This window comes from Scophthalmus maximus, chromosome 13, assembly GCF_022379125.1.
Source record: "Scophthalmus maximus strain ysfricsl-2021 chromosome 13, ASM2237912v1, whole genome shotgun sequence".
NCBI lineage: Eukaryota > Metazoa > Chordata > Actinopteri > Pleuronectiformes > Scophthalmidae > Scophthalmus > Scophthalmus maximus.
Window position 1 is genome coordinate 232,501 of NC_061527.1, and position 17,500 is coordinate 250,000.

A 17,500-nucleotide genomic window follows, 5' to 3' on the forward strand; every position below is an offset into this window, starting at 1 on the left:
GTTTCATGGTCATGTTTCATGTTTCATGTTTCATGTTTCATGTTTCATGGTCATGTTTCATGTTTCATGTTTCATGTTTCATGTTCATGTTTCATGTTTCATGTTTCATGTTTAATGTTTCATGGTCATGTTTGATGTTTGATGTTCATGTTTGATGTTTGATGTTTCATGTTCATGTTTCATGTTCATGTTTCATGTTTCATGTTTCATGTTTCATGGTCATGTTTCATGGTCATGGTCATGGTCATGTTTCATGTTTCATGTTTCATGTTTCATGTTCATGTTTCATGGTCATGTTTCATGGTCATGTTTCATGTTTCATGTTTCATGTTTCATGGTCATGTTTCATGTTTCATGGTCATGTTTCATGTTTCATGTTCATGTTTCATGTTCATGTTCATGTTTCATGGTCATGTTTCATGTTTCATGTTTCATGTTCATGTTTCATGTTTCATGTTTCATGTTTCATGGAGGTGTCGATCAACGACTACCTGGACATCTACTGTCCTCACTACGAGGGGGCGGAGCCTGCCATGGAGCGCTACGTGTCATGTTCATGTTTGATGTTTGATGTTTGATGTTTGATGTTCATGTTTGATGTTTGATGTTTGATGTTTCATGGTCATGTTTCATGTTTCATGTTTCATGTTTCATGTTTGATGTTTGATGTTTGATGTTTCATGTTCATGTTCATGTTTCATGTTCATGTTCATGTTCATGTTTCATGGTCATGTTTCATGTTTCATGTTTCATGTTTCATGTTTCATGGTCATGTTTCATGTTTCATGTTTCATGTTTCATGTTTCATGGTCATGTTTCATGGTCATGTTTCATGTTTCATGTTTCATGTTCATGTTTCATGTTTCATGGTCATGTTTCATGGTCATGTTTCATGTTTCATGTTCATGTTTCATGTTTCATGGTCATGTTTCATGTTTCATGTTTCATGGTCATGTTTCATGGTCATGTTTCATGTTTCATGTTTCATGGTCATGTTTCATGTTTCATGTTTCATGTTTCATGGTCATGTTTCATGGTCATGTTTCATGTTTCATGTTTCATGTTTCATGGTCATGTTTCATGGTCATGTTTCACGTCTCGTCTCCTCAGGTTCTCTCGTGGCGAGTACACGCTGGAGGTGTCGATCAACGACTACCTGGACATCTACTGTCCTCACTACGAGGGGGCGGAGCCTGCCATGGAGCGCTACGTGTTGTACATGGTGAACTACGACGGCTTCACGACCTGTGACCCCCGGACGACGGGCTTCAAGCGCTGGGAGTGTAACCGGCCGCAGAGCAGCAACGGACCAATCAGGTTCTCCGAGAAGTTCCAGCTCTTCACCCCGTTCAGCCTGGGCTTCGAGTTCAGACCGGGACACGAGTACTACTACATCTGTGAGTACTGCTGTGTACTACTGTGTATTGCTGTGTACTACTACATCTGTGAGTACTACTGTGTACTACTGTGTACTACTACATCTGTGAGTACTGCTGTGTACTACTGTGTACTGCGGAGTACTACTACATCTGTGAGTACTGACTACTGTATACTACTGTATACTGCTACATCTGTGAGTACTACTGAGTACTACACAGTAGTACTCAGTAGTACTCAGACCTGTGACTCACTTATTGATCATGTTTCTTCTGCAGCGTCTTCACGACCAAACTTGTCTGAAAAACTTTGTCTGAAACTGAAGATCTACGTCAAACCAACCAGTGAGTCTCCTCCTCTTCATCTTCATCTTCATCCTCTTCATCGTCAGCTTCATCTTCATCCTCGTCCTCCCTCTTCATCCTCCTCTACATCTTCCTCCTCCTCTTCATCTTCATCCTCATCCTCCTCTTTATCTTCATCCTCCTCTTCATTTTCATCTTCATCTTCCTCCTCCTCCTCTTCATTTTCATCTTCATCCTGTTATTCTTCCTCTTCATCATCATCCTCCTCTTCATCTTCCTCCTCCTCTTCATCTTCATCTTCATTTTCTTCCTCCTCCTCCTCTTCATCTTCATCTTCTTCCTTCTCCTCTTCATCTTCATCTTCATCCTCATCCTCTTCTTCATCTTCCTCCTCCTCTTCATCTTCATCTTCATCCTTCTCCTCCTCTTCATTTTCATCTTCATCTTCCTCCTCCTCCTTTTCATCTTCATCTTCATCTTACTCTTCTTCCTCTTCATCTTCCTCCTCCTCTTCATCCATTTTCATCTTTATCCTCATCCTCCTATTCATCTGCATCCTCCTCTTCATTTTCATCTTCATCTTCCTCCTCCTCCTCTTCATTTTCATCTTTATCCTCCTCATCATCCTGTTCTTCTTCCTCTTCATTTTCATCCTCCTCCTCTTCATCCTCTTCCTCCTCCTCCTCCTCCTCCTCCTCTTCTTCATCGCATCTTCCTCCTCCTTCTCCTCCTCATTTTCATCTTCATCTCCATCTTCATCATCCTCTTCATCTTCATTCTCCTCTTCATTTCATCTTCATTTTCCTCCCCCTCTTCATCTCCATCTTCATCATCCTCTTCATCTTCATTCTCCTCTTCATTTCATTTTCCTCCCCCTCTTCATCTTCATCTTCCTCCTCATCCTCTTCTTTATCTTCCTCTTCCTCCTCTGTGACTGTGTGGATGATGATGCTCTGTGTTCTGATTGGTCCTTAGACGACTCGGTGTACGAGTCCCCGGAACCATTTCTGACGGACGACACCACCGGTGGCTCCGGCCTCCCTCGGCCCTGCCTCTCCCTGCCGGTCTCCACCACGCTCGCCCTGCTCCTCGTCCTCACCTCCTCATAGCTCCGCCTCTTCGTCCTCGACCTCCCACCCAAAGTCCGCTCACCAGCTCAGCCAATCAGGAGGCAGACGCTGCTGGTGGGAGGAGCCTGGAGCTGAGGTCTTTCAGTGACGACGTGTGGGCGGAGTCTCAGAGTGTACGGAGGCTCGCAAAGCTCAAAGTTATTAGAAGCATAATCAATACGTTTTTATTTTATGTTCACACAAACAAGGAACAGCTGGTGGATAAACAGAGGGAGACACAGAGATATAAAAAGATCATAAGTCATGAACAATAAAATATCAAATCTTAAGAATAAAAAAAAGAAACTTAATAAAGCTGCAGCTCGTTGTTTTAATTTTTTTAAATAATATTTTCTAATCAACTCAAGGTTATGATAATTTTTTATTGTGTATAAAATAATAACTGAGACAAGATGATCATGTGACTGTAACTAACTGATGATGTCACTGAGCCTCTGACAGACTGATGATGTCACTGATGACGTCACTGACAGACTGATGATGTCACTGCTGATATCACTGACAAACTGATGACGTAACTGACAAACTGATGACGTCACTGACAGACTGATGATGTCACTGATGATGTCACTGACAAACTGATGACGTCACTGATGATGTTACTGACAAACTGATGACGTCACTGACAAACTGATGATATCACTGACAGACTGATGTTGTCACTTCTGATATCACTGACAAACTGATGACGTCACTGATGATGTTACTGACAAACTGATGACGTCACTGACAAACTGATGATATCACTGACAGACTGATGATGTCACTGCTGATATCACTGACAAACTGATGACATAACTGACAAACTGATGATGTCACTAATGATGTCACTGACAAACTGATGACGTCACTGACAAACTGATGACGTCACTGACAAACTGATGATGTCACTGACAAACTGACTTCCTGTCTGTTCGCTGCTGAAACAGGAAATAGCTGATGTCAAATAATTAGTCGCCGTGGTTTTCAGGCATTCAGGTGAGAACTTTACTTCCTGCTTCCTGCCTGTGACTCCGCCAACATTCAGAACCAGACAGAACCAGAACTCTCTCTCTCTCTCTCTCTCTCTCTCTCTCTCTCGCCCACCCACCTCCAGCCTGTCAGTAATTTCTTCCAAAGACTTTAGTTAAACTTCTTCTCTAGAGGAGAGGGGGCTAACCATTTAAACCACGCCCCATCTCAGTTTATGGGGCGGGGCTATCAGAGGAGAGGAGTCACTTTTACATCATGTTGTTTTGTTGATGAAATAAAAAACGAATGTTTTTCGCAGAATCAAAATGAAAAATGCCTTTTTCTCCCTCTGGTGCTGATGTCTCCCTCCATCTCTGCTGACAGAGGGGGGCGTGTCCTCGTGCGGGCGAGCAGGGGCATGCTGGGAAATGCAGTATACATAAGCCCACTGTGACGGACGGAGCGATGTAGCACTTGTTTCCATGTTGTTTTCTTATTTCATGTTTGTGCCATTTTTCTGTTTTTTAAAAAGAAGAAGATTCATATGAGATATGAATATTCATCAGCGGAGACTTGAAGGAGTCAGTTGGATGTTTGTCGTCGTCGTTGCAGTTTTTCTCCCTTTTGTTCTTGCCTGCGTCACAATGCATTCTGGTCCTTGTAGTTCCGTGTGCTCAGGTCGAGCTCATGAATAATGTTTGTGGTTTAATATGAGAAACGTTCCGATGGCAGTTTATTGGAGGGAGTGAGACCTCTGCTGTTTTCTACATGTCTACATATTTGTATATTTTCTTATTGGATGCTCATGAAGTGCTGTTGTAGAGATGCATTTATCTGATTGGCCGAGGAGAGGTCATCCTGAGCTGCATGAGCAGGAAAAATCAATTTACTGAGAAAATGTTCAGAATCGTATGAATCCTTTTTTTTAATAAATTCACCACCATTAAAACGATTTGTCCAATTTGTTCAACAGTAGATTCAAGTTTTATTCCTAAAGGTCCATGAACAATACAATAAGAAAAATAGTAAATGAAATACAATAAAAGTAAAATATGTCTCGCTCAGTCTGAATTAAAAGCCAGGTGGAGTTTTCAATAAGGATTCAAAGCCTCTGGTCTTGAGGGAAGATGAACCGTTGAATCTGGTCCAGCAGCAGCTGATCAGCCGACCTCAGTGGTCTGACTGGGTCTGACGGAGGCTCTACAAGCAAACAGCAGGGAGCCAGTGGAGTGAAGACAAACCTGCTGACGTGGTCGCGCCTGTTCTGACCAGAGAGGAGACGAGCAGCTGCTGCAGGCGTCGAAGTGACGACTGGTCGATACCGACGTACAGTGAACTACAGTAGCCGTGTGGGGACACGAACGTGGATCAGCCTCTTCAGGTCTTTATCCGGACTCGGACTCGCGACTGGAAGAAGCTGCTTTTAATGACTGATCAAAATTGTTGGTAAACTTAAAAAGCACCGAGGTTTTTAACAGAAGAGCCTGAAGACCATCTGATAATCTGTACAATCAACATGACAAACATGATAATCTTGGTTTTACTTTCATTTAGATAAAGAACATTTTTGTCCATCCAAAATTTGACAGTGAACTGTCTGAGGTCAGAGGTCAGAGGTCAGAAGTCAACGAGTCTGATCAGATCTACACAGAGAACTGAATCATGAAGCCTGTGAAACATCTTCATCATCTTCATCATCGTCATCATCATCATCATCTTCATCATCATCTTCCTCTGTCAAATCCTCTTTGATCTCAGTTAACGAAATTAAACTTGATCAAACTCGTCTGAGCAAAGCTCCGGCACCTCCGGGCGTCACACGACTGATCAAAGCTGCTTCGCCGCAGGAGAGCATTGCTCCTATTGGCCCCTTCCTGTCAGATTAATTACACACACACATATAACACAAACACACACGTATAAAAAACTCCAGTTTGTTTCTAATAATCTTTAACATATAATTTGATATAAATATTAAATAATAAATCATGAAGAATCAGATTAGCTGATCCTCAAACTGACGCAGTTCAAGGTTTTTACATGAAAATAAAAAACAAACAGCTTCAACAAGATAAACTTTACCACAGCGCCCCCTGCGGTCTGCTCACGTCACTGCAGCCTGTCCTCACCACAGCGCCCCCTGCGGTTTGCTGACGTCACTGCAGTCTGTCCTCACCACAGCGCCCCCTGCGGTCTGCTCACGTCCTTATAATAATAATAATAATAATAATAATACATACACTTTTCAATGCTAAAAGCAATCTCAATCACATCCTCCTCCTGATGTGACGTCATGAACCTTATTGATTATACATCTTATTCATTATTGATGAATCTCCTCGGTTCACACATTGTTCATGTTTGCTGAAATGAAAACTTTATTTTTTCGACTAAACTCTGCAGAGAAGATTTGAATGTTTATATTTTACATTAGAAATAATTTATATTTCCTAAATTCAACTTCTATATATTTGTTGTATTTGTGTTTTCTTTTATTTTATAGTTATTAATAATACAGTTTGTGGTTAACTGTTAAACATCAAGGTTCATTTCTTTGTCATGAACCAGGTCAAAGGTCAGGCTCTGAAGCAGCCCTGAAGGTTGAGCTGTGAGGTTCAGGCTCCGCCTCCTGGTCTTAACCAGAACTGGACCAAGAGCAGATCATTGATCCTTAGGCTCAGCAGCTGGGATCAATAAACCAAACTTTGCGTTACATTAAGTTACAGTTACAGTTAGTGTTGTAGTCCAGAACAGCTAAACCGAGACCAAGACTTTGAGAGATCGAGACCGAGTCAAGACCAGAACCAGACCAGAACCAGACCAGTGCAAGTCCAACACAACACGACGCACTTGTCATCAAATGTGGAACATGTCAACCAGAGGAAGTTATTAATTTGATCTGCAAGATCCACATGAAATCATCATCCATTTTAATTCAACAGGTTTTTATTTTCTTGTCAGAATGAATTAAACAATGATTACATTTAACACTTAGAAACAGTAAATTATTAAATATATAACATCATAATATGAACTAGTAACCATTTTTATTAACACAAATAAAGTAACTTCCATACATCAGAGTTAAAAGAAAATGTATACAGCACAATCTACTGTAATATAAACACAAACAAAAACCAGAAAACAAGGAAAATTATATGTAGCCTACAGTGCTGTAAATAAAGCTGGCGATTCAAAAATATTTCTTCACTGGTCACTGTCCTCACCCTCCCTCTCCCGTCCGTCCTCCTCACCCTCCCTCTCCCGGCCGTTCTCCTCGCCCTCCCGGCCACCATCCTCGCCCTCCCAGCCACCATCCTCGCCCTCCCGGCCACCATCCTGCCCTCCCGGCCACCATCCTCGCCCTCCCGGCCGTCCTCCTCGCCCTCCCAGCCACCATCCTCGCCCTCCCAGCCACCATCCTCGCCCTCCCGGCCGTCCTCCTCGCCCTCCCAGCCACCATCCTCGCCCTCCCAGCCACCATCCTCGCCCTCCCGGCCACCATCCTGCCCTCCCGTCCGTTCTCCTCGCCCTCCCGGCCATCCTCCTCGCCCTCCCGTCCGTCCTCCTCGTCCTCCTCGCCCTCCTCGCCCTCCCGGCCGTCCTCCTCGCCCTCCCGGCCACCATCCTCACCCTCCCGTCCGTCCTCCTCGCCCTCCCGTCCGTCCTCCTCGCCCTCCCGGCCACCATCCTGCCCTCCCGGCCACCATCCTCGCCCTCCCAGCCACCATCCTCGTCCTCCTGGCCACCATCCTGCCCTCCTGGCCACCATCCTCGCCCTCCCGTCCGTCCTCCTCGCCCTCCCAGCCACCATCCTTGCCCTCCCAGCCACCATCCTTGCCCTCCCAGCCACCATCCTGCCCTCCCGGCCACCATCCTGCCCTCCCGTCCGTCCTCCTCGTCCTCCTCGCCCTCCCGTCCGTCCTCCTCGCCCTCCCAGCCACCATCCTCGCCCTCCCGGCCACCATCCTGCCCTCCCGGCCACCATCCTGCCCTCCCGGCCACCATCCTCGCCCTCCCGGCCATCCTCCTCGCCCTCCCGTCCGTCCTCCTCGTCCTCCTCGCCCTCCTCGCCCTCCTCGCCCTCCCGGCCGTCCTCCTCGTCCTCCTCGCCCTCCTCGCCCTCCCGTCCGTCCTCCTCGCCCTCCCAGCCACCATCCTCGCCCTCCCGGCCACCATCCTGCCCTCCCGTCCGTCCTCCTCGTCCTCCTCGCCCTCCTCGCCCTCCCGGCCGTCCTCCTCGTCCTCCTCGCCCTCCTCGCCCTCCCGTCCGTTCTCCTCGCCCTCCCAGCCACCATCCTCGCCCTCCCGGCAACCTTCCTGCCCTCCCGGCCACCATCCTCGCCCTCCCGGCCATCCTCCTCGCCCTCCCGTCTGTCCTCCTCGTCCTCCTCGCCCTCCTCGCCCTCCCGGTCGTCCTCCTCGTCCTCCTTGCCCTCCTCACCCTCCCGTCCGTCCTCCTCGCCCTCCCAGCCACCATCCTCGCCCTCCCGGCCACCATCCTGCCCTCCCGGCCACCATCCTCGCCCTCCCGGCCATCCTCCTCGCCCTCCCGTCCGTCCTCCTCGTCCTCCTCGCCCTCCCGGCCGTCCTCCTCGCCCTCCCGTCCTCAGATTCTCGTCCACATCACAACGTATATTCTCCCTTGCGATGCAACAAGGGAAGAAACGGCGTGCATGTCGCAACCATCCCCTGCACTGCGTCCATTGCATGGGGCAGGGACCTCTGATATTGAGCCTGATGCTCAAAAACTCCTCAATAGGATTGAGGAAAGGAGAGTAAGGTGGTAGGAACACCATGACCATCCTTGGATGAGTAGTGAACCAGGCCCTGATGAGCGGGCCACGGTGGAAATTCACATTGTCCCACACAATTACATACTTTGGTAGGTGAGGCCCTACGAGACCTCTCTCATTTTCAGGGATCAAATCGGAATGAAGGCGGTCCAAGAAGATGAGGAGCTTCTGTGTATTGTTTGGGCCAAGACTGGGGATGTGAGTGGCCACACCATTCTCAGAAATGGCAGCACACATAGTTATATTGCCCCCACGCTGGCCTGGGACATCAACCGTGGCCCGGTGGCCAATAATATTACGGCCATGTCTTCGGCCCTTGGCCAGGATGAACCCAGCTTCATACACAAACAGGAGGATGTGAGGGGTCTCGTTTCCTTCCAATGCCATTATTCTCTACAATCAGTAAAACAAAATCATCAAATCAGTCATACAGAAGAGTCATACACTAGAGTAACAGAAACTTACAGAGGAATGTGACCAAAAAAGTTTGGGAACCACTGCTTAATTGTAAAAAGGTTATAAAGATAGACAACCAGTACCTGACTTACATGTACATACTGGTACCGCAGCTCTTTCACTCTATCATAGTTCCTCTCAAATGGTACCCTGTGAAGTTGCTTCATGGTCATCTGATGCTTGTTCAATATCCGGTCTATTGTGGAGATGCTTATAGAGTTGACATTTTGGAATATGGCATTGTCTTCTATGATTTCAGTGCGGATCTGTTTCAGTGTGATGGCATTATTTGCCATCACCATGTTACAGATGTCTTGTTCTTGTTGGTCATTGAGATATTTTCCTCTGCCACCCGTGCGAGGTTGTCGTCCGATCCTAGACATACAATTCAAAGGACAACACTGTATTACCATTCGTAATGTATGCCTTATGTATTTCTTACAGAATGAGTTACCAATGTAATTGTATTGTTGTTTTACTTACAGTAACTTTACCACAATTCTAATGCATCACTGCACAGTGACTGTAATACTACTGTAAACTGTATCATCAATAATTTGATATATATATTTTTTTCTTGTCATTTTTAGTGTCATAACATCCCATTGAGGTAAGATATTACTGTAGGCCTATAACACACACACACACACACACACATACACACTAAATGAATAGGTAAATGAGTAAATAAATACATCTCTTGCTTTATGCACAGTGTCCTGTCCTATTCAACATATAATTCCATCATTGACTGAATACATACCTGTTTTCCCTGCAAAAGGTTTGGATGAGGGAGGAGACTGTAGAGCGGGGCACATTAGGCTGCACTCGGCGACCTGCCTCTGCCATTGTGAGGCGATGGTTGATAACATGGTCTATAAGTGTGGCCCGAATTTCATCCGGGACAACATGGAGTCTTCGTGCTCCTCGGCCCCTTCCCCCTATTCTACCACCACGCACCCTTACTCCTCCTCCTCGTCTTCCTCTTCTTCGAGCAGGCAGTTGCCCTTGTTCATTTACTTGGCCAGGTGCTTCCATGTTCAGAAATTGTACTGGTCCTGGTCAAGCTCTATACATACATGTTTGGCAGCATTCAAAACCATGGACAGCACCTGTCAGGTAACTAAACATATTGTTTGATTGGTCATCTGAGATGTGTGAAACTCCTCCTTCGTTAGTCAAGTTCTATTTTTACCTTACTGTCTATTAATCAATTTATCAAATGTTCCAAGAGATTCATATATGGTATTCATGGTATTAGGTTCTTGGCTAATTTTGACAATTGAAAAGACTATTGTGGATGTGATAACTTATACAATGAAATGATGCTGACATGTTTTGGAGAGAACAACCATTAGACTGAGAATCAACAATCAGTTTAGATCAACAAGATCTATTCACTTGGAAATTGTGCTAACTGTAGGCTACCTGTACTTAATCATAGATGTAGTAAGACATTTGCAATTTGATGAAATTAATGAGAAATCCAATTCTGTTGTAAACAATTGCCAAGTGGTTTGGAGGTTTGTCCATGTTATTTTGAGAATTTAATTTCTGTTTCAAGAAATGAGCCAAACCAATGGAGAAAAACTGTAAGAAACAAATGAGACAATGTACAAGCCATTTAGCGAAATCATTACAGTTATGATGAGACTGAGGTTGATATGAAATCTGGAGACGAGACCTTTGAAAAGTGATAACACTAGTTACAGTTAGTTACAGTTACAGTAGACGAGGTGAAGGAGATGAACGAGGGAGGAAGGAGACAGAGGAGTGAAGGAGATGAACGAGGGAGGAAGGAGACAGGGAGGAGTGAAGGAGATGAACGAGGGAGGAGCTGAGGAGTGGAGGTGAAGGAGATGAACGAGGGAGGAGCTGAGGAGTGGAGGTGAAGGAGATGAACGAGGGAGGCGCTGAGGAGTGGAGGTGAAGGAGATGAACGAGGGAGGAGCTGAGGAGTGGAGGTGAAGGAGATGAACGAGGGAGGAAGGAGTGGAGGTGAAGGAGATGAACGAGGGAGGCGCTGAGGAGTGGAGGTGAAGGAGATGAACGAGGGAGGAAGGAGACGAGGTGAAGGAGATGAACGAGGGAGGAAGGAGTGGAGGTGAAGGAGATGAACGAGGGAGGAAGGAGACGAGGTGAAGGAGATGAACGAGGGAGGCGCTGAGGAGTGGAGGTGAAGGAGATGAACGAGGGAGGAAGGAGACGAGGTGAAGGAGATGAACGAGGGAGGAAGGAGTGGAGGTGAAGGAGATGAACGAGGGAGGAAGGAGTGGAGGTGAAGGAGATGAACGAGGGAGGAAGGAGTGGAGGTGAAAGAGATGAACGAGGGAGGAAGGAGTGGAGGTGAAAGAGATGAACGAGGGAGGAAGGAGACGAGGTGAAGGAGATGAACGAGGGAGGAAGGAGTGGAGGTGAAGGAGATGAACGAGGGAGGAAGGAGTGGAGGTGAAGGAGATGAACGAGGGAGGAAGGAGTGGAGGTGAAGGAGATGAACGAGGGAGGAAGGAGTGGAGGTGAAGGAGATGAACGAGGGAGGAGCTGAGGAGTGGAGGTGAAGGAGATGAACGAGGGAGGAAGGAGTGGAGGTGAAAGAGATGAACGAGGGAGGAAGGAGTGGAGGTGAAGGAGATGAACGAGGGAGGAAGGAGTGGAGGTGAAGGAGATGAACGAGGGAGGAAGGAGTGGAGGTGAAGGAGATGAACGAGGGAGGAAGGAGTGGAGGTGAAGGAGATGAACGAGGGAGGAAGGAGTGGAGGTGAAGGAGATGAACGAGGGAGGAGCTGAGGAGTGGAGGTGAAGGAGACAGGATCGTTTTCTGTTGTATCAGCAGAAGCGTCCCGGGGGGGTGGGGGGGCGGGGCGGGGGGTTCACCCGGAGCTCCGGGTCGTGACGGGGAGGAGGGGGGGGGGGGGGCGGGGGCGACGCCGGAAAACACGACTCGTCCAGCGGGGGGGGGGGGGGGCTGGACCCTGCAGGTCTCCGGGGTGCTGCTTCCCGCGGGACCCGGTCCGAGTTTAATGGGACTGTCGCTTTTTAAGGGGTCTCCATGGAAACGACGCGTCACGACACACATGGGGGGGGCGTGGTCAGGGCGGATAAAAAACACGGCGGAGGCGCAGAAGCTCCACAGACCCGCGCTGAGCTCACCGGACCGGACCAGACAAGACCGGACCGGACCGGACCAGACCAGACCGGACCGGACCAGACCGGACCAGACCAGACCAGACCGGACCGGACCAGACCGGACCAGACCAGACCAGACCGGACCGGACCGGACCAGACAAGACCAGACCAGACCAGACCGGACCAGACCAGCTGACTGCTGCACCAGGAACCTGCAACAGGTGAGAGGGGTCAGAGGTCAGAGGGGGTCAGGACTGTTAATGCTGAAGACAGGTACCGTCTGTCTGTCTGTCTGTCTGTCTGTCTGTCTGTCTGTTTGTCTGTGCGTCTGTCTGTGCGTCTCTCTGTCTGTCTCTCTGACTGTCTGTCTGCCTGTCTCCCTGACTGTCTGTCTGCCTGTCTGTCTCTCTTCAGTGATCCAGGTCCAGACACCATGAAGACCGTGAGTCCGTCTCCGTCTCCGACCTCCGATGGTTCAACAGGTAAAAACAATGTTTGATTATATCTCATGATGAAATGTTCAGAAACGTCAGAACTGTAAAGTTTGACTTTGATCCCAGTCGATCGGCTCATCAGCAGGTTAATCATCGTTAATAATCGATAATCAGATCAGCTGACGAGATGAAAAGTAAAATCTGATTCCACAAAGAAAACGAGGAACTGGAGAAGAATCTGTTAAACGTATTGATTATCGTAATCCTCAGACCTGGTTCTCTCTCTGACCCCTCCCCTCCCCTCCTCTCCTCAGGTTCTGGTTCTGGGTCCCGGGTCGTCCAGCGGATCTTCACCAACACTCGGGAACGTTGTCGCCAGCAGAATGTGAACGGAGCGTTTGCCGACCTGCGGCAGCTCGTCCCGACCCACCCCCCCGACAGGAAGCTGAGCAAGAACGAGGTCCTGCGCCTCGCCCTCCGGTACATCCACTTCCTGGACGGGCTGCTGACGGACCAGGACCTGGGGCAGGTTCCCCGGGGCCGAGCGGAGAGCCTGGAGCTGTCGCCGCGCTCCAGCTGTGACAGTTGGGCGGAGGAACAGGACTGTGGAGGTCTGGGTCGGTACCTTCACCTGGAGCCCGGCTGCTGATCAGGCCCAGAGACCAGCAGGACCTGGTCCTCCATGTTGGCTCCAGAGGAGCCGGTCGCAGTGTGACGTTCACACTCGTCAGTGTTTAACCATGTGACGTTTCTTTAGCGTCAGAGAAACGTGGAGTCGTTATAATAAAACCTGTGGTTTGTCGTTGACTTCAGAAGAAAAGTTCTTTCCTTTTTCATTAGAATAAAAAAACATCGTGCTGAGGTGATTTTGTTCAGTGGACTCGTCACTGTGATGATGCATTCATGTGACGATTAATAACCTGCATGTGATTTATTGTGAATTTCCCTGTGGAATGTAAATATTTTATAATAATCTTACCTGAGATGTGATTGTGTGTATTTTATATGTTTGTATGATTAATAAATGAAATAAAATCATTTGACTTTGTTTTTATCGTGATTGTTTCCTGTGAATGTTCAGTCAAACAGCTGATATGTTTGAGGTCAGAGGGGGCGGGGCCTGTCATGGTAACAAGCCAGTGATGAGTGTGCGACAGATAAACATCTCGTCCAATCAGATGAGAGAGAGACAACGACAGTTACAGGTCCCAGAGGAGAGAGAGGGGTGTGTTTCAATTAGAGAGAGAGAGTTTGTGTGTGTGTCTGTCTGTGTGTGTGTATATATTTGTGCGTGTGTATATGTGTGTGTGTGTGAGTGTGTGTGTGTTTGTGAGTGACTGTGTGTGTGTGTGTGTTTGTAAGCGTGTGTGTGTGTGAGTGTGTGTGTGTGTTTGTAAGTGTGTGTGTGTGTTTGTGTGCGTGTGTGTGTGTGAAACATTGAAAATAATAAAATATTAAATGAATATGTTGATCGTTTCATGAATCAGTAGAGGAAACACAGGTAGCAGGTCAGAGGTCATCAGCTGAGGAGGCGGAGCTTCAGCGTTGCCCAGACGACCAGCGCCAGGTGAGACCAGCAGGTGTGAAGTGTTTCATCTTTAATCCTGGTCACGTGTCTGTCGTCCCTGAGAACACGTTCAGACGAGTCTTCACCAAGCGACGTGGCCTCGTCGTGTCAGGTGGAAACAACCAGAGCAGCTGATGACGACAGAGAAACACTGAACCACAGTTCCCTCGTCATTGAGCTCTGATAATAAATACTTCTGCTGATTCATCATCCACTCCATCAATTATTCCATTTCAGTGACCACTCAGGTGTGAACAGGAAGTTGATTGTCTCCTCTGTGGAACTGTTCCTGAGAACTAATCAGAGGGTGTAACCATGGCAACAGTGATGATCATAACCAGAGTGAAGCATCAAACAGTTGAGACTGTGTGAACGAGGCCGAGGTGGGAACCGACTGCGGGGCAGCATCTCACACACACACTCTGTCTCTCTCTCTAATTGAAACACGCCCCTCTCTCTCCTCTGGGACCTGTTACTGTCGTTGTCTCTCTCGCCTGATTGGACGAGATGTTTATCAGTCGTCAAGCGCCACGCCCACTCATCATTGTTTTATTAGTGACAGGCCCCGCCCCCTCTGACCTCTGACCCCTCTCTGTACAGTGGGAAGCAGCGGGTGTTCGACTCACAGGAGGAAGAAAACAGGTCGTCATGGAAACAACAGAGAAAATGTTTGTTCTGTTATTAATATTATTTATAATATTAATATTATTATATTTATTACTTAGTTGATTGGTTTAACATAATAAATATAATAATTGATAAATTATTATTGTTGTTTTTTTAGTTTTTCTCAATCTCTTTGACTATTTAACTTTGTCAAACTATATTAATATTAATATGCACATGAATTCAGTCAGTAACATGACTGTAGTCATTCATAATCACATTGCAGATCAAAATAGATTTCATTCATTGCTATTGAATCATTTTACTGTCAGATGAAATTATAAACATGTTCATTGTGTAAATCCTCACATGATAAAAAGAGAAAACATATATTAGATACATAATAGTTGTGACACAAATGTTATAGTCTGGGATGTGAGTTGTCATCACATTGAATTTAATTCATGAAACATTTTTGATATAAAACATCTGAACAAGAACATAATGATGATGATGTCATATTTCATGGCAGATTTCTGTGGAAGCTGAATGTCATGATGAAATGGTCATAAACCTCCAGCAGGTCAAATATGAAATATATTTTATATATATTTTTATGTTCGTCATCATTTATTCCCTGATCAACGTTCACACGTCCAACACACGGGTTTATTAATTATGATCAGATTGACAATTAGAAGAAAAACAAACGTGACGAAGGTCTGAGGAAGATGAGGGTGATGAGGAAGATGGGGGGGTCGTTACACAATCATGAAACTTTCACAGCAGAAAATATAGAAAAATATAATTTTAGTCCTCGATCCAGCTCCAACAGCTGATCACAGTCCTGATCGATCACATCACACTGATCAATCACTGAACGATCACATCACACTGATCAATCACTGATCGATCACATCACACTGATCAATCACTGAACGATCACATCACACTGATCAATCACTGATCGATCACATCACACTGATCAATCACTGAACGATCACGTCAGCAGTTAAACTCTTCAGAGTGAAAATTGTAGAAAAAGACTTGGAGGAGGATTAAAGTCTGTCGCCATGACGACCTGCGATAGCGTCGCACGACAGCACGTAAAAAATATAGATTATCCTGCTCGTCTGCGGAGCAGCTGGAAGCTTTGGCATTTATCTGCATCAATAATAATAATAATAATAATAATAATAAAGATTGGTCCATTCTTTTTCTTCCAGCAGTCGCCGCTCCATCCTCATTCTCCCGATCCATAATCCATAATCAATATGAGAGACAGGATCCTGGACTCATCTGAGCAGAGACACAGAGACCACATCAGATCATCAGATCAATACATCATCTCACACTGATGAGTCGCTGATCGATCTGATCAATCACGTCAGAGTTCAGCTTCATGTGGAAGGTGTGTGAACGTCACTGACGGTGCCTTCGAGGACACTCGGTCATTTGAAACCTCATAAGACTCAAAGATTTTCTCCTTTTCTCTTTTCACTTTTCTTCTGTTCTCAAACTCTCAGATCTCGCTTTCACTAAAATTTTTTGTGTGTGTTTAAAAACTGTCAGTGTTGTTGATGTTGTGTTGTTGTGTTGACCTCTGACCTGCGGAGGCCACGGGACTCGAACAGCGTGTCGTCCTCGTCACTCTCCACCTCGTCCATCTCCACTGAGTCTCTGCGGTCGAGCAACAGACCGTACTTCTTCTTCCTCTGGGCTGGTTTCTTCAGCCTGGTGACATCATCATCATCATCATCACACACACACACACACACACACACACACACACACACACACACACACACACACACACACACACACACACACAGAGATGTGACAAGAGGAACTAACTAATTAACTGTTCATATGTAAATATAGTTCTGATGATGTCAGAGGAACTTGAAGTTTGCCGTGACGTCAGTTCAACAGTTTTTACTTCTCTGATTAAAAAGTAACAACTGTTTCAGAAGTTCACTTCCGGTCGGACCAGACTCGGTTCACGAACCCGCTGGTTTAACGTTTCCTCGCGTCTCTGCGGCCGAACAGGCGCAGTGACGCATGACGCGCGTGTTCGTATGAATCCGGAGATGAAACTCTTCATTTCGGCGCGAGTCTCGTCTGACAACATCAACCACATTTTCTCATTTTGGACGGAACGTGTGGCGACGCGGGCCGGTTCTCACCGCACGGCTCGGATGAGGAAGTACAGGACTCCGATCATGGTGATGGCGATGAGCACGTACAGAGCCCGCTGGATCATCGAGCTGTCCACGCTCAGGCCGGTGAACAGGCCGCGGCTCGTCGAGTTCCCCGCGCTGGAGTTCGTCGTCGCGGCGGAGCGGGGCGCCGCGGAGCGGGGCGCCGCGGGGCTGGTCGCGTCCTTCGCCAGCGACACGAAGAGCCAACAGATCGGTAGAAGAACCGCGGCGAGTACGCGGGAAGTCATGATGCTCCCGGTAACACACGACACCGACACCGACACCGGGACCGGGACCGACACCGGGACCGAGGCAGACGGACTGGTGAGCGAACTCAACTCTGCTTTGTTGACACAAACTATCACAACCAGGAAGTTCACGGCACCGAGTGATGACGTAGGAGGCGCGTGCGCAACGTCTCCCTCAGTTGAGTCCTGCAGGTGACGTCGTTCATGATCGTCTCTTATTAATAGTGACAACATGAGTATTTGTTGTTGTATTCAGGAGAAACACCGACGAGTTCTGTATCTTTCTCCAAACAAAAAGAAAAA

General features: G+C 47.0%; 5 protein-coding genes across 5 annotated transcripts in view; 3 read left to right on the top strand and 2 right to left on the bottom strand.

Annotated features, from left to right (window-relative positions):
* Positions 1–970: 970 nt before the first annotated feature.
* LOC118318300 (ephrin-A2-like) lies at positions 971–3,102 on the top strand. Its single transcript, XM_035647824.2, has 3 exons — positions 971–1,397; positions 1,656–1,721; positions 2,658–3,102. The coding sequence occupies exons 1-3, from the start codon at positions 980–982 to the stop codon at positions 2,789–2,791; spliced, it is 618 nt and encodes a 205-aa protein (XP_035503717.2). The 5' UTR covers positions 971–979; the 3' UTR covers positions 2,792–3,102.
* A 1,763-nt stretch (positions 3,103–4,865) lies between these two features.
* Positions 4,866–10,270, bottom strand: LOC118318082. The gene is made up of 3 exons (XM_047336886.1): positions 9,108–10,270; positions 8,229–8,952; positions 4,866–4,963 (listed from the first exon to the last, which is right to left on the bottom strand). The coding sequence occupies exons 1-3, from the start codon at positions 9,426–9,428 to the stop codon at positions 4,866–4,868; spliced, it is 1,143 nt and encodes a 380-aa protein (XP_047192842.1). The 5' UTR covers positions 9,429–10,270.
* Positions 10,271–12,376: 2,106 nt separating this feature from the next.
* On the top strand, positions 12,377–13,606 carry LOC118318299 (T-cell acute lymphocytic leukemia protein 2-like). The gene is made up of 2 exons (XM_035647823.2): positions 12,377–12,623; positions 12,890–13,606. Exons 1-2 carry the CDS (start codon positions 12,575–12,577, stop codon positions 13,222–13,224), a joined length of 384 nt encoding a protein of 127 aa, XP_035503716.2. The 5' UTR covers positions 12,377–12,574; the 3' UTR covers positions 13,225–13,606.
* A 1,578-nt stretch (positions 13,607–15,184) lies between these two features.
* Positions 15,185–17,350, bottom strand: fam174c (family with sequence similarity 174 member C). Its single transcript, XM_035647826.2, has 3 exons — positions 16,935–17,350; positions 16,357–16,482; positions 15,185–16,047 (listed from the first exon to the last, which is right to left on the bottom strand). Exons 1-3 carry the CDS (start codon positions 17,195–17,197, stop codon positions 16,044–16,046), a joined length of 393 nt encoding a protein of 130 aa, XP_035503719.1. The 5' UTR covers positions 17,198–17,350; the 3' UTR covers positions 15,185–16,043.
* A 43-nt stretch (positions 17,351–17,393) lies between these two features.
* si:ch73-60h1.1 (calcium/calmodulin-dependent protein kinase type IV) overlaps positions 17,394–17,500 on the top strand; it is a 15,488-nt gene continuing 15,381 nt past the window's right edge. Inside the window, exon 1 of the mRNA XM_047336871.1 lies at positions 17,394–17,500. This exon is cut by the window's right edge and continues 25 nt beyond it. The gene's annotated coding sequence lies outside the window, so the exon portion shown is untranslated.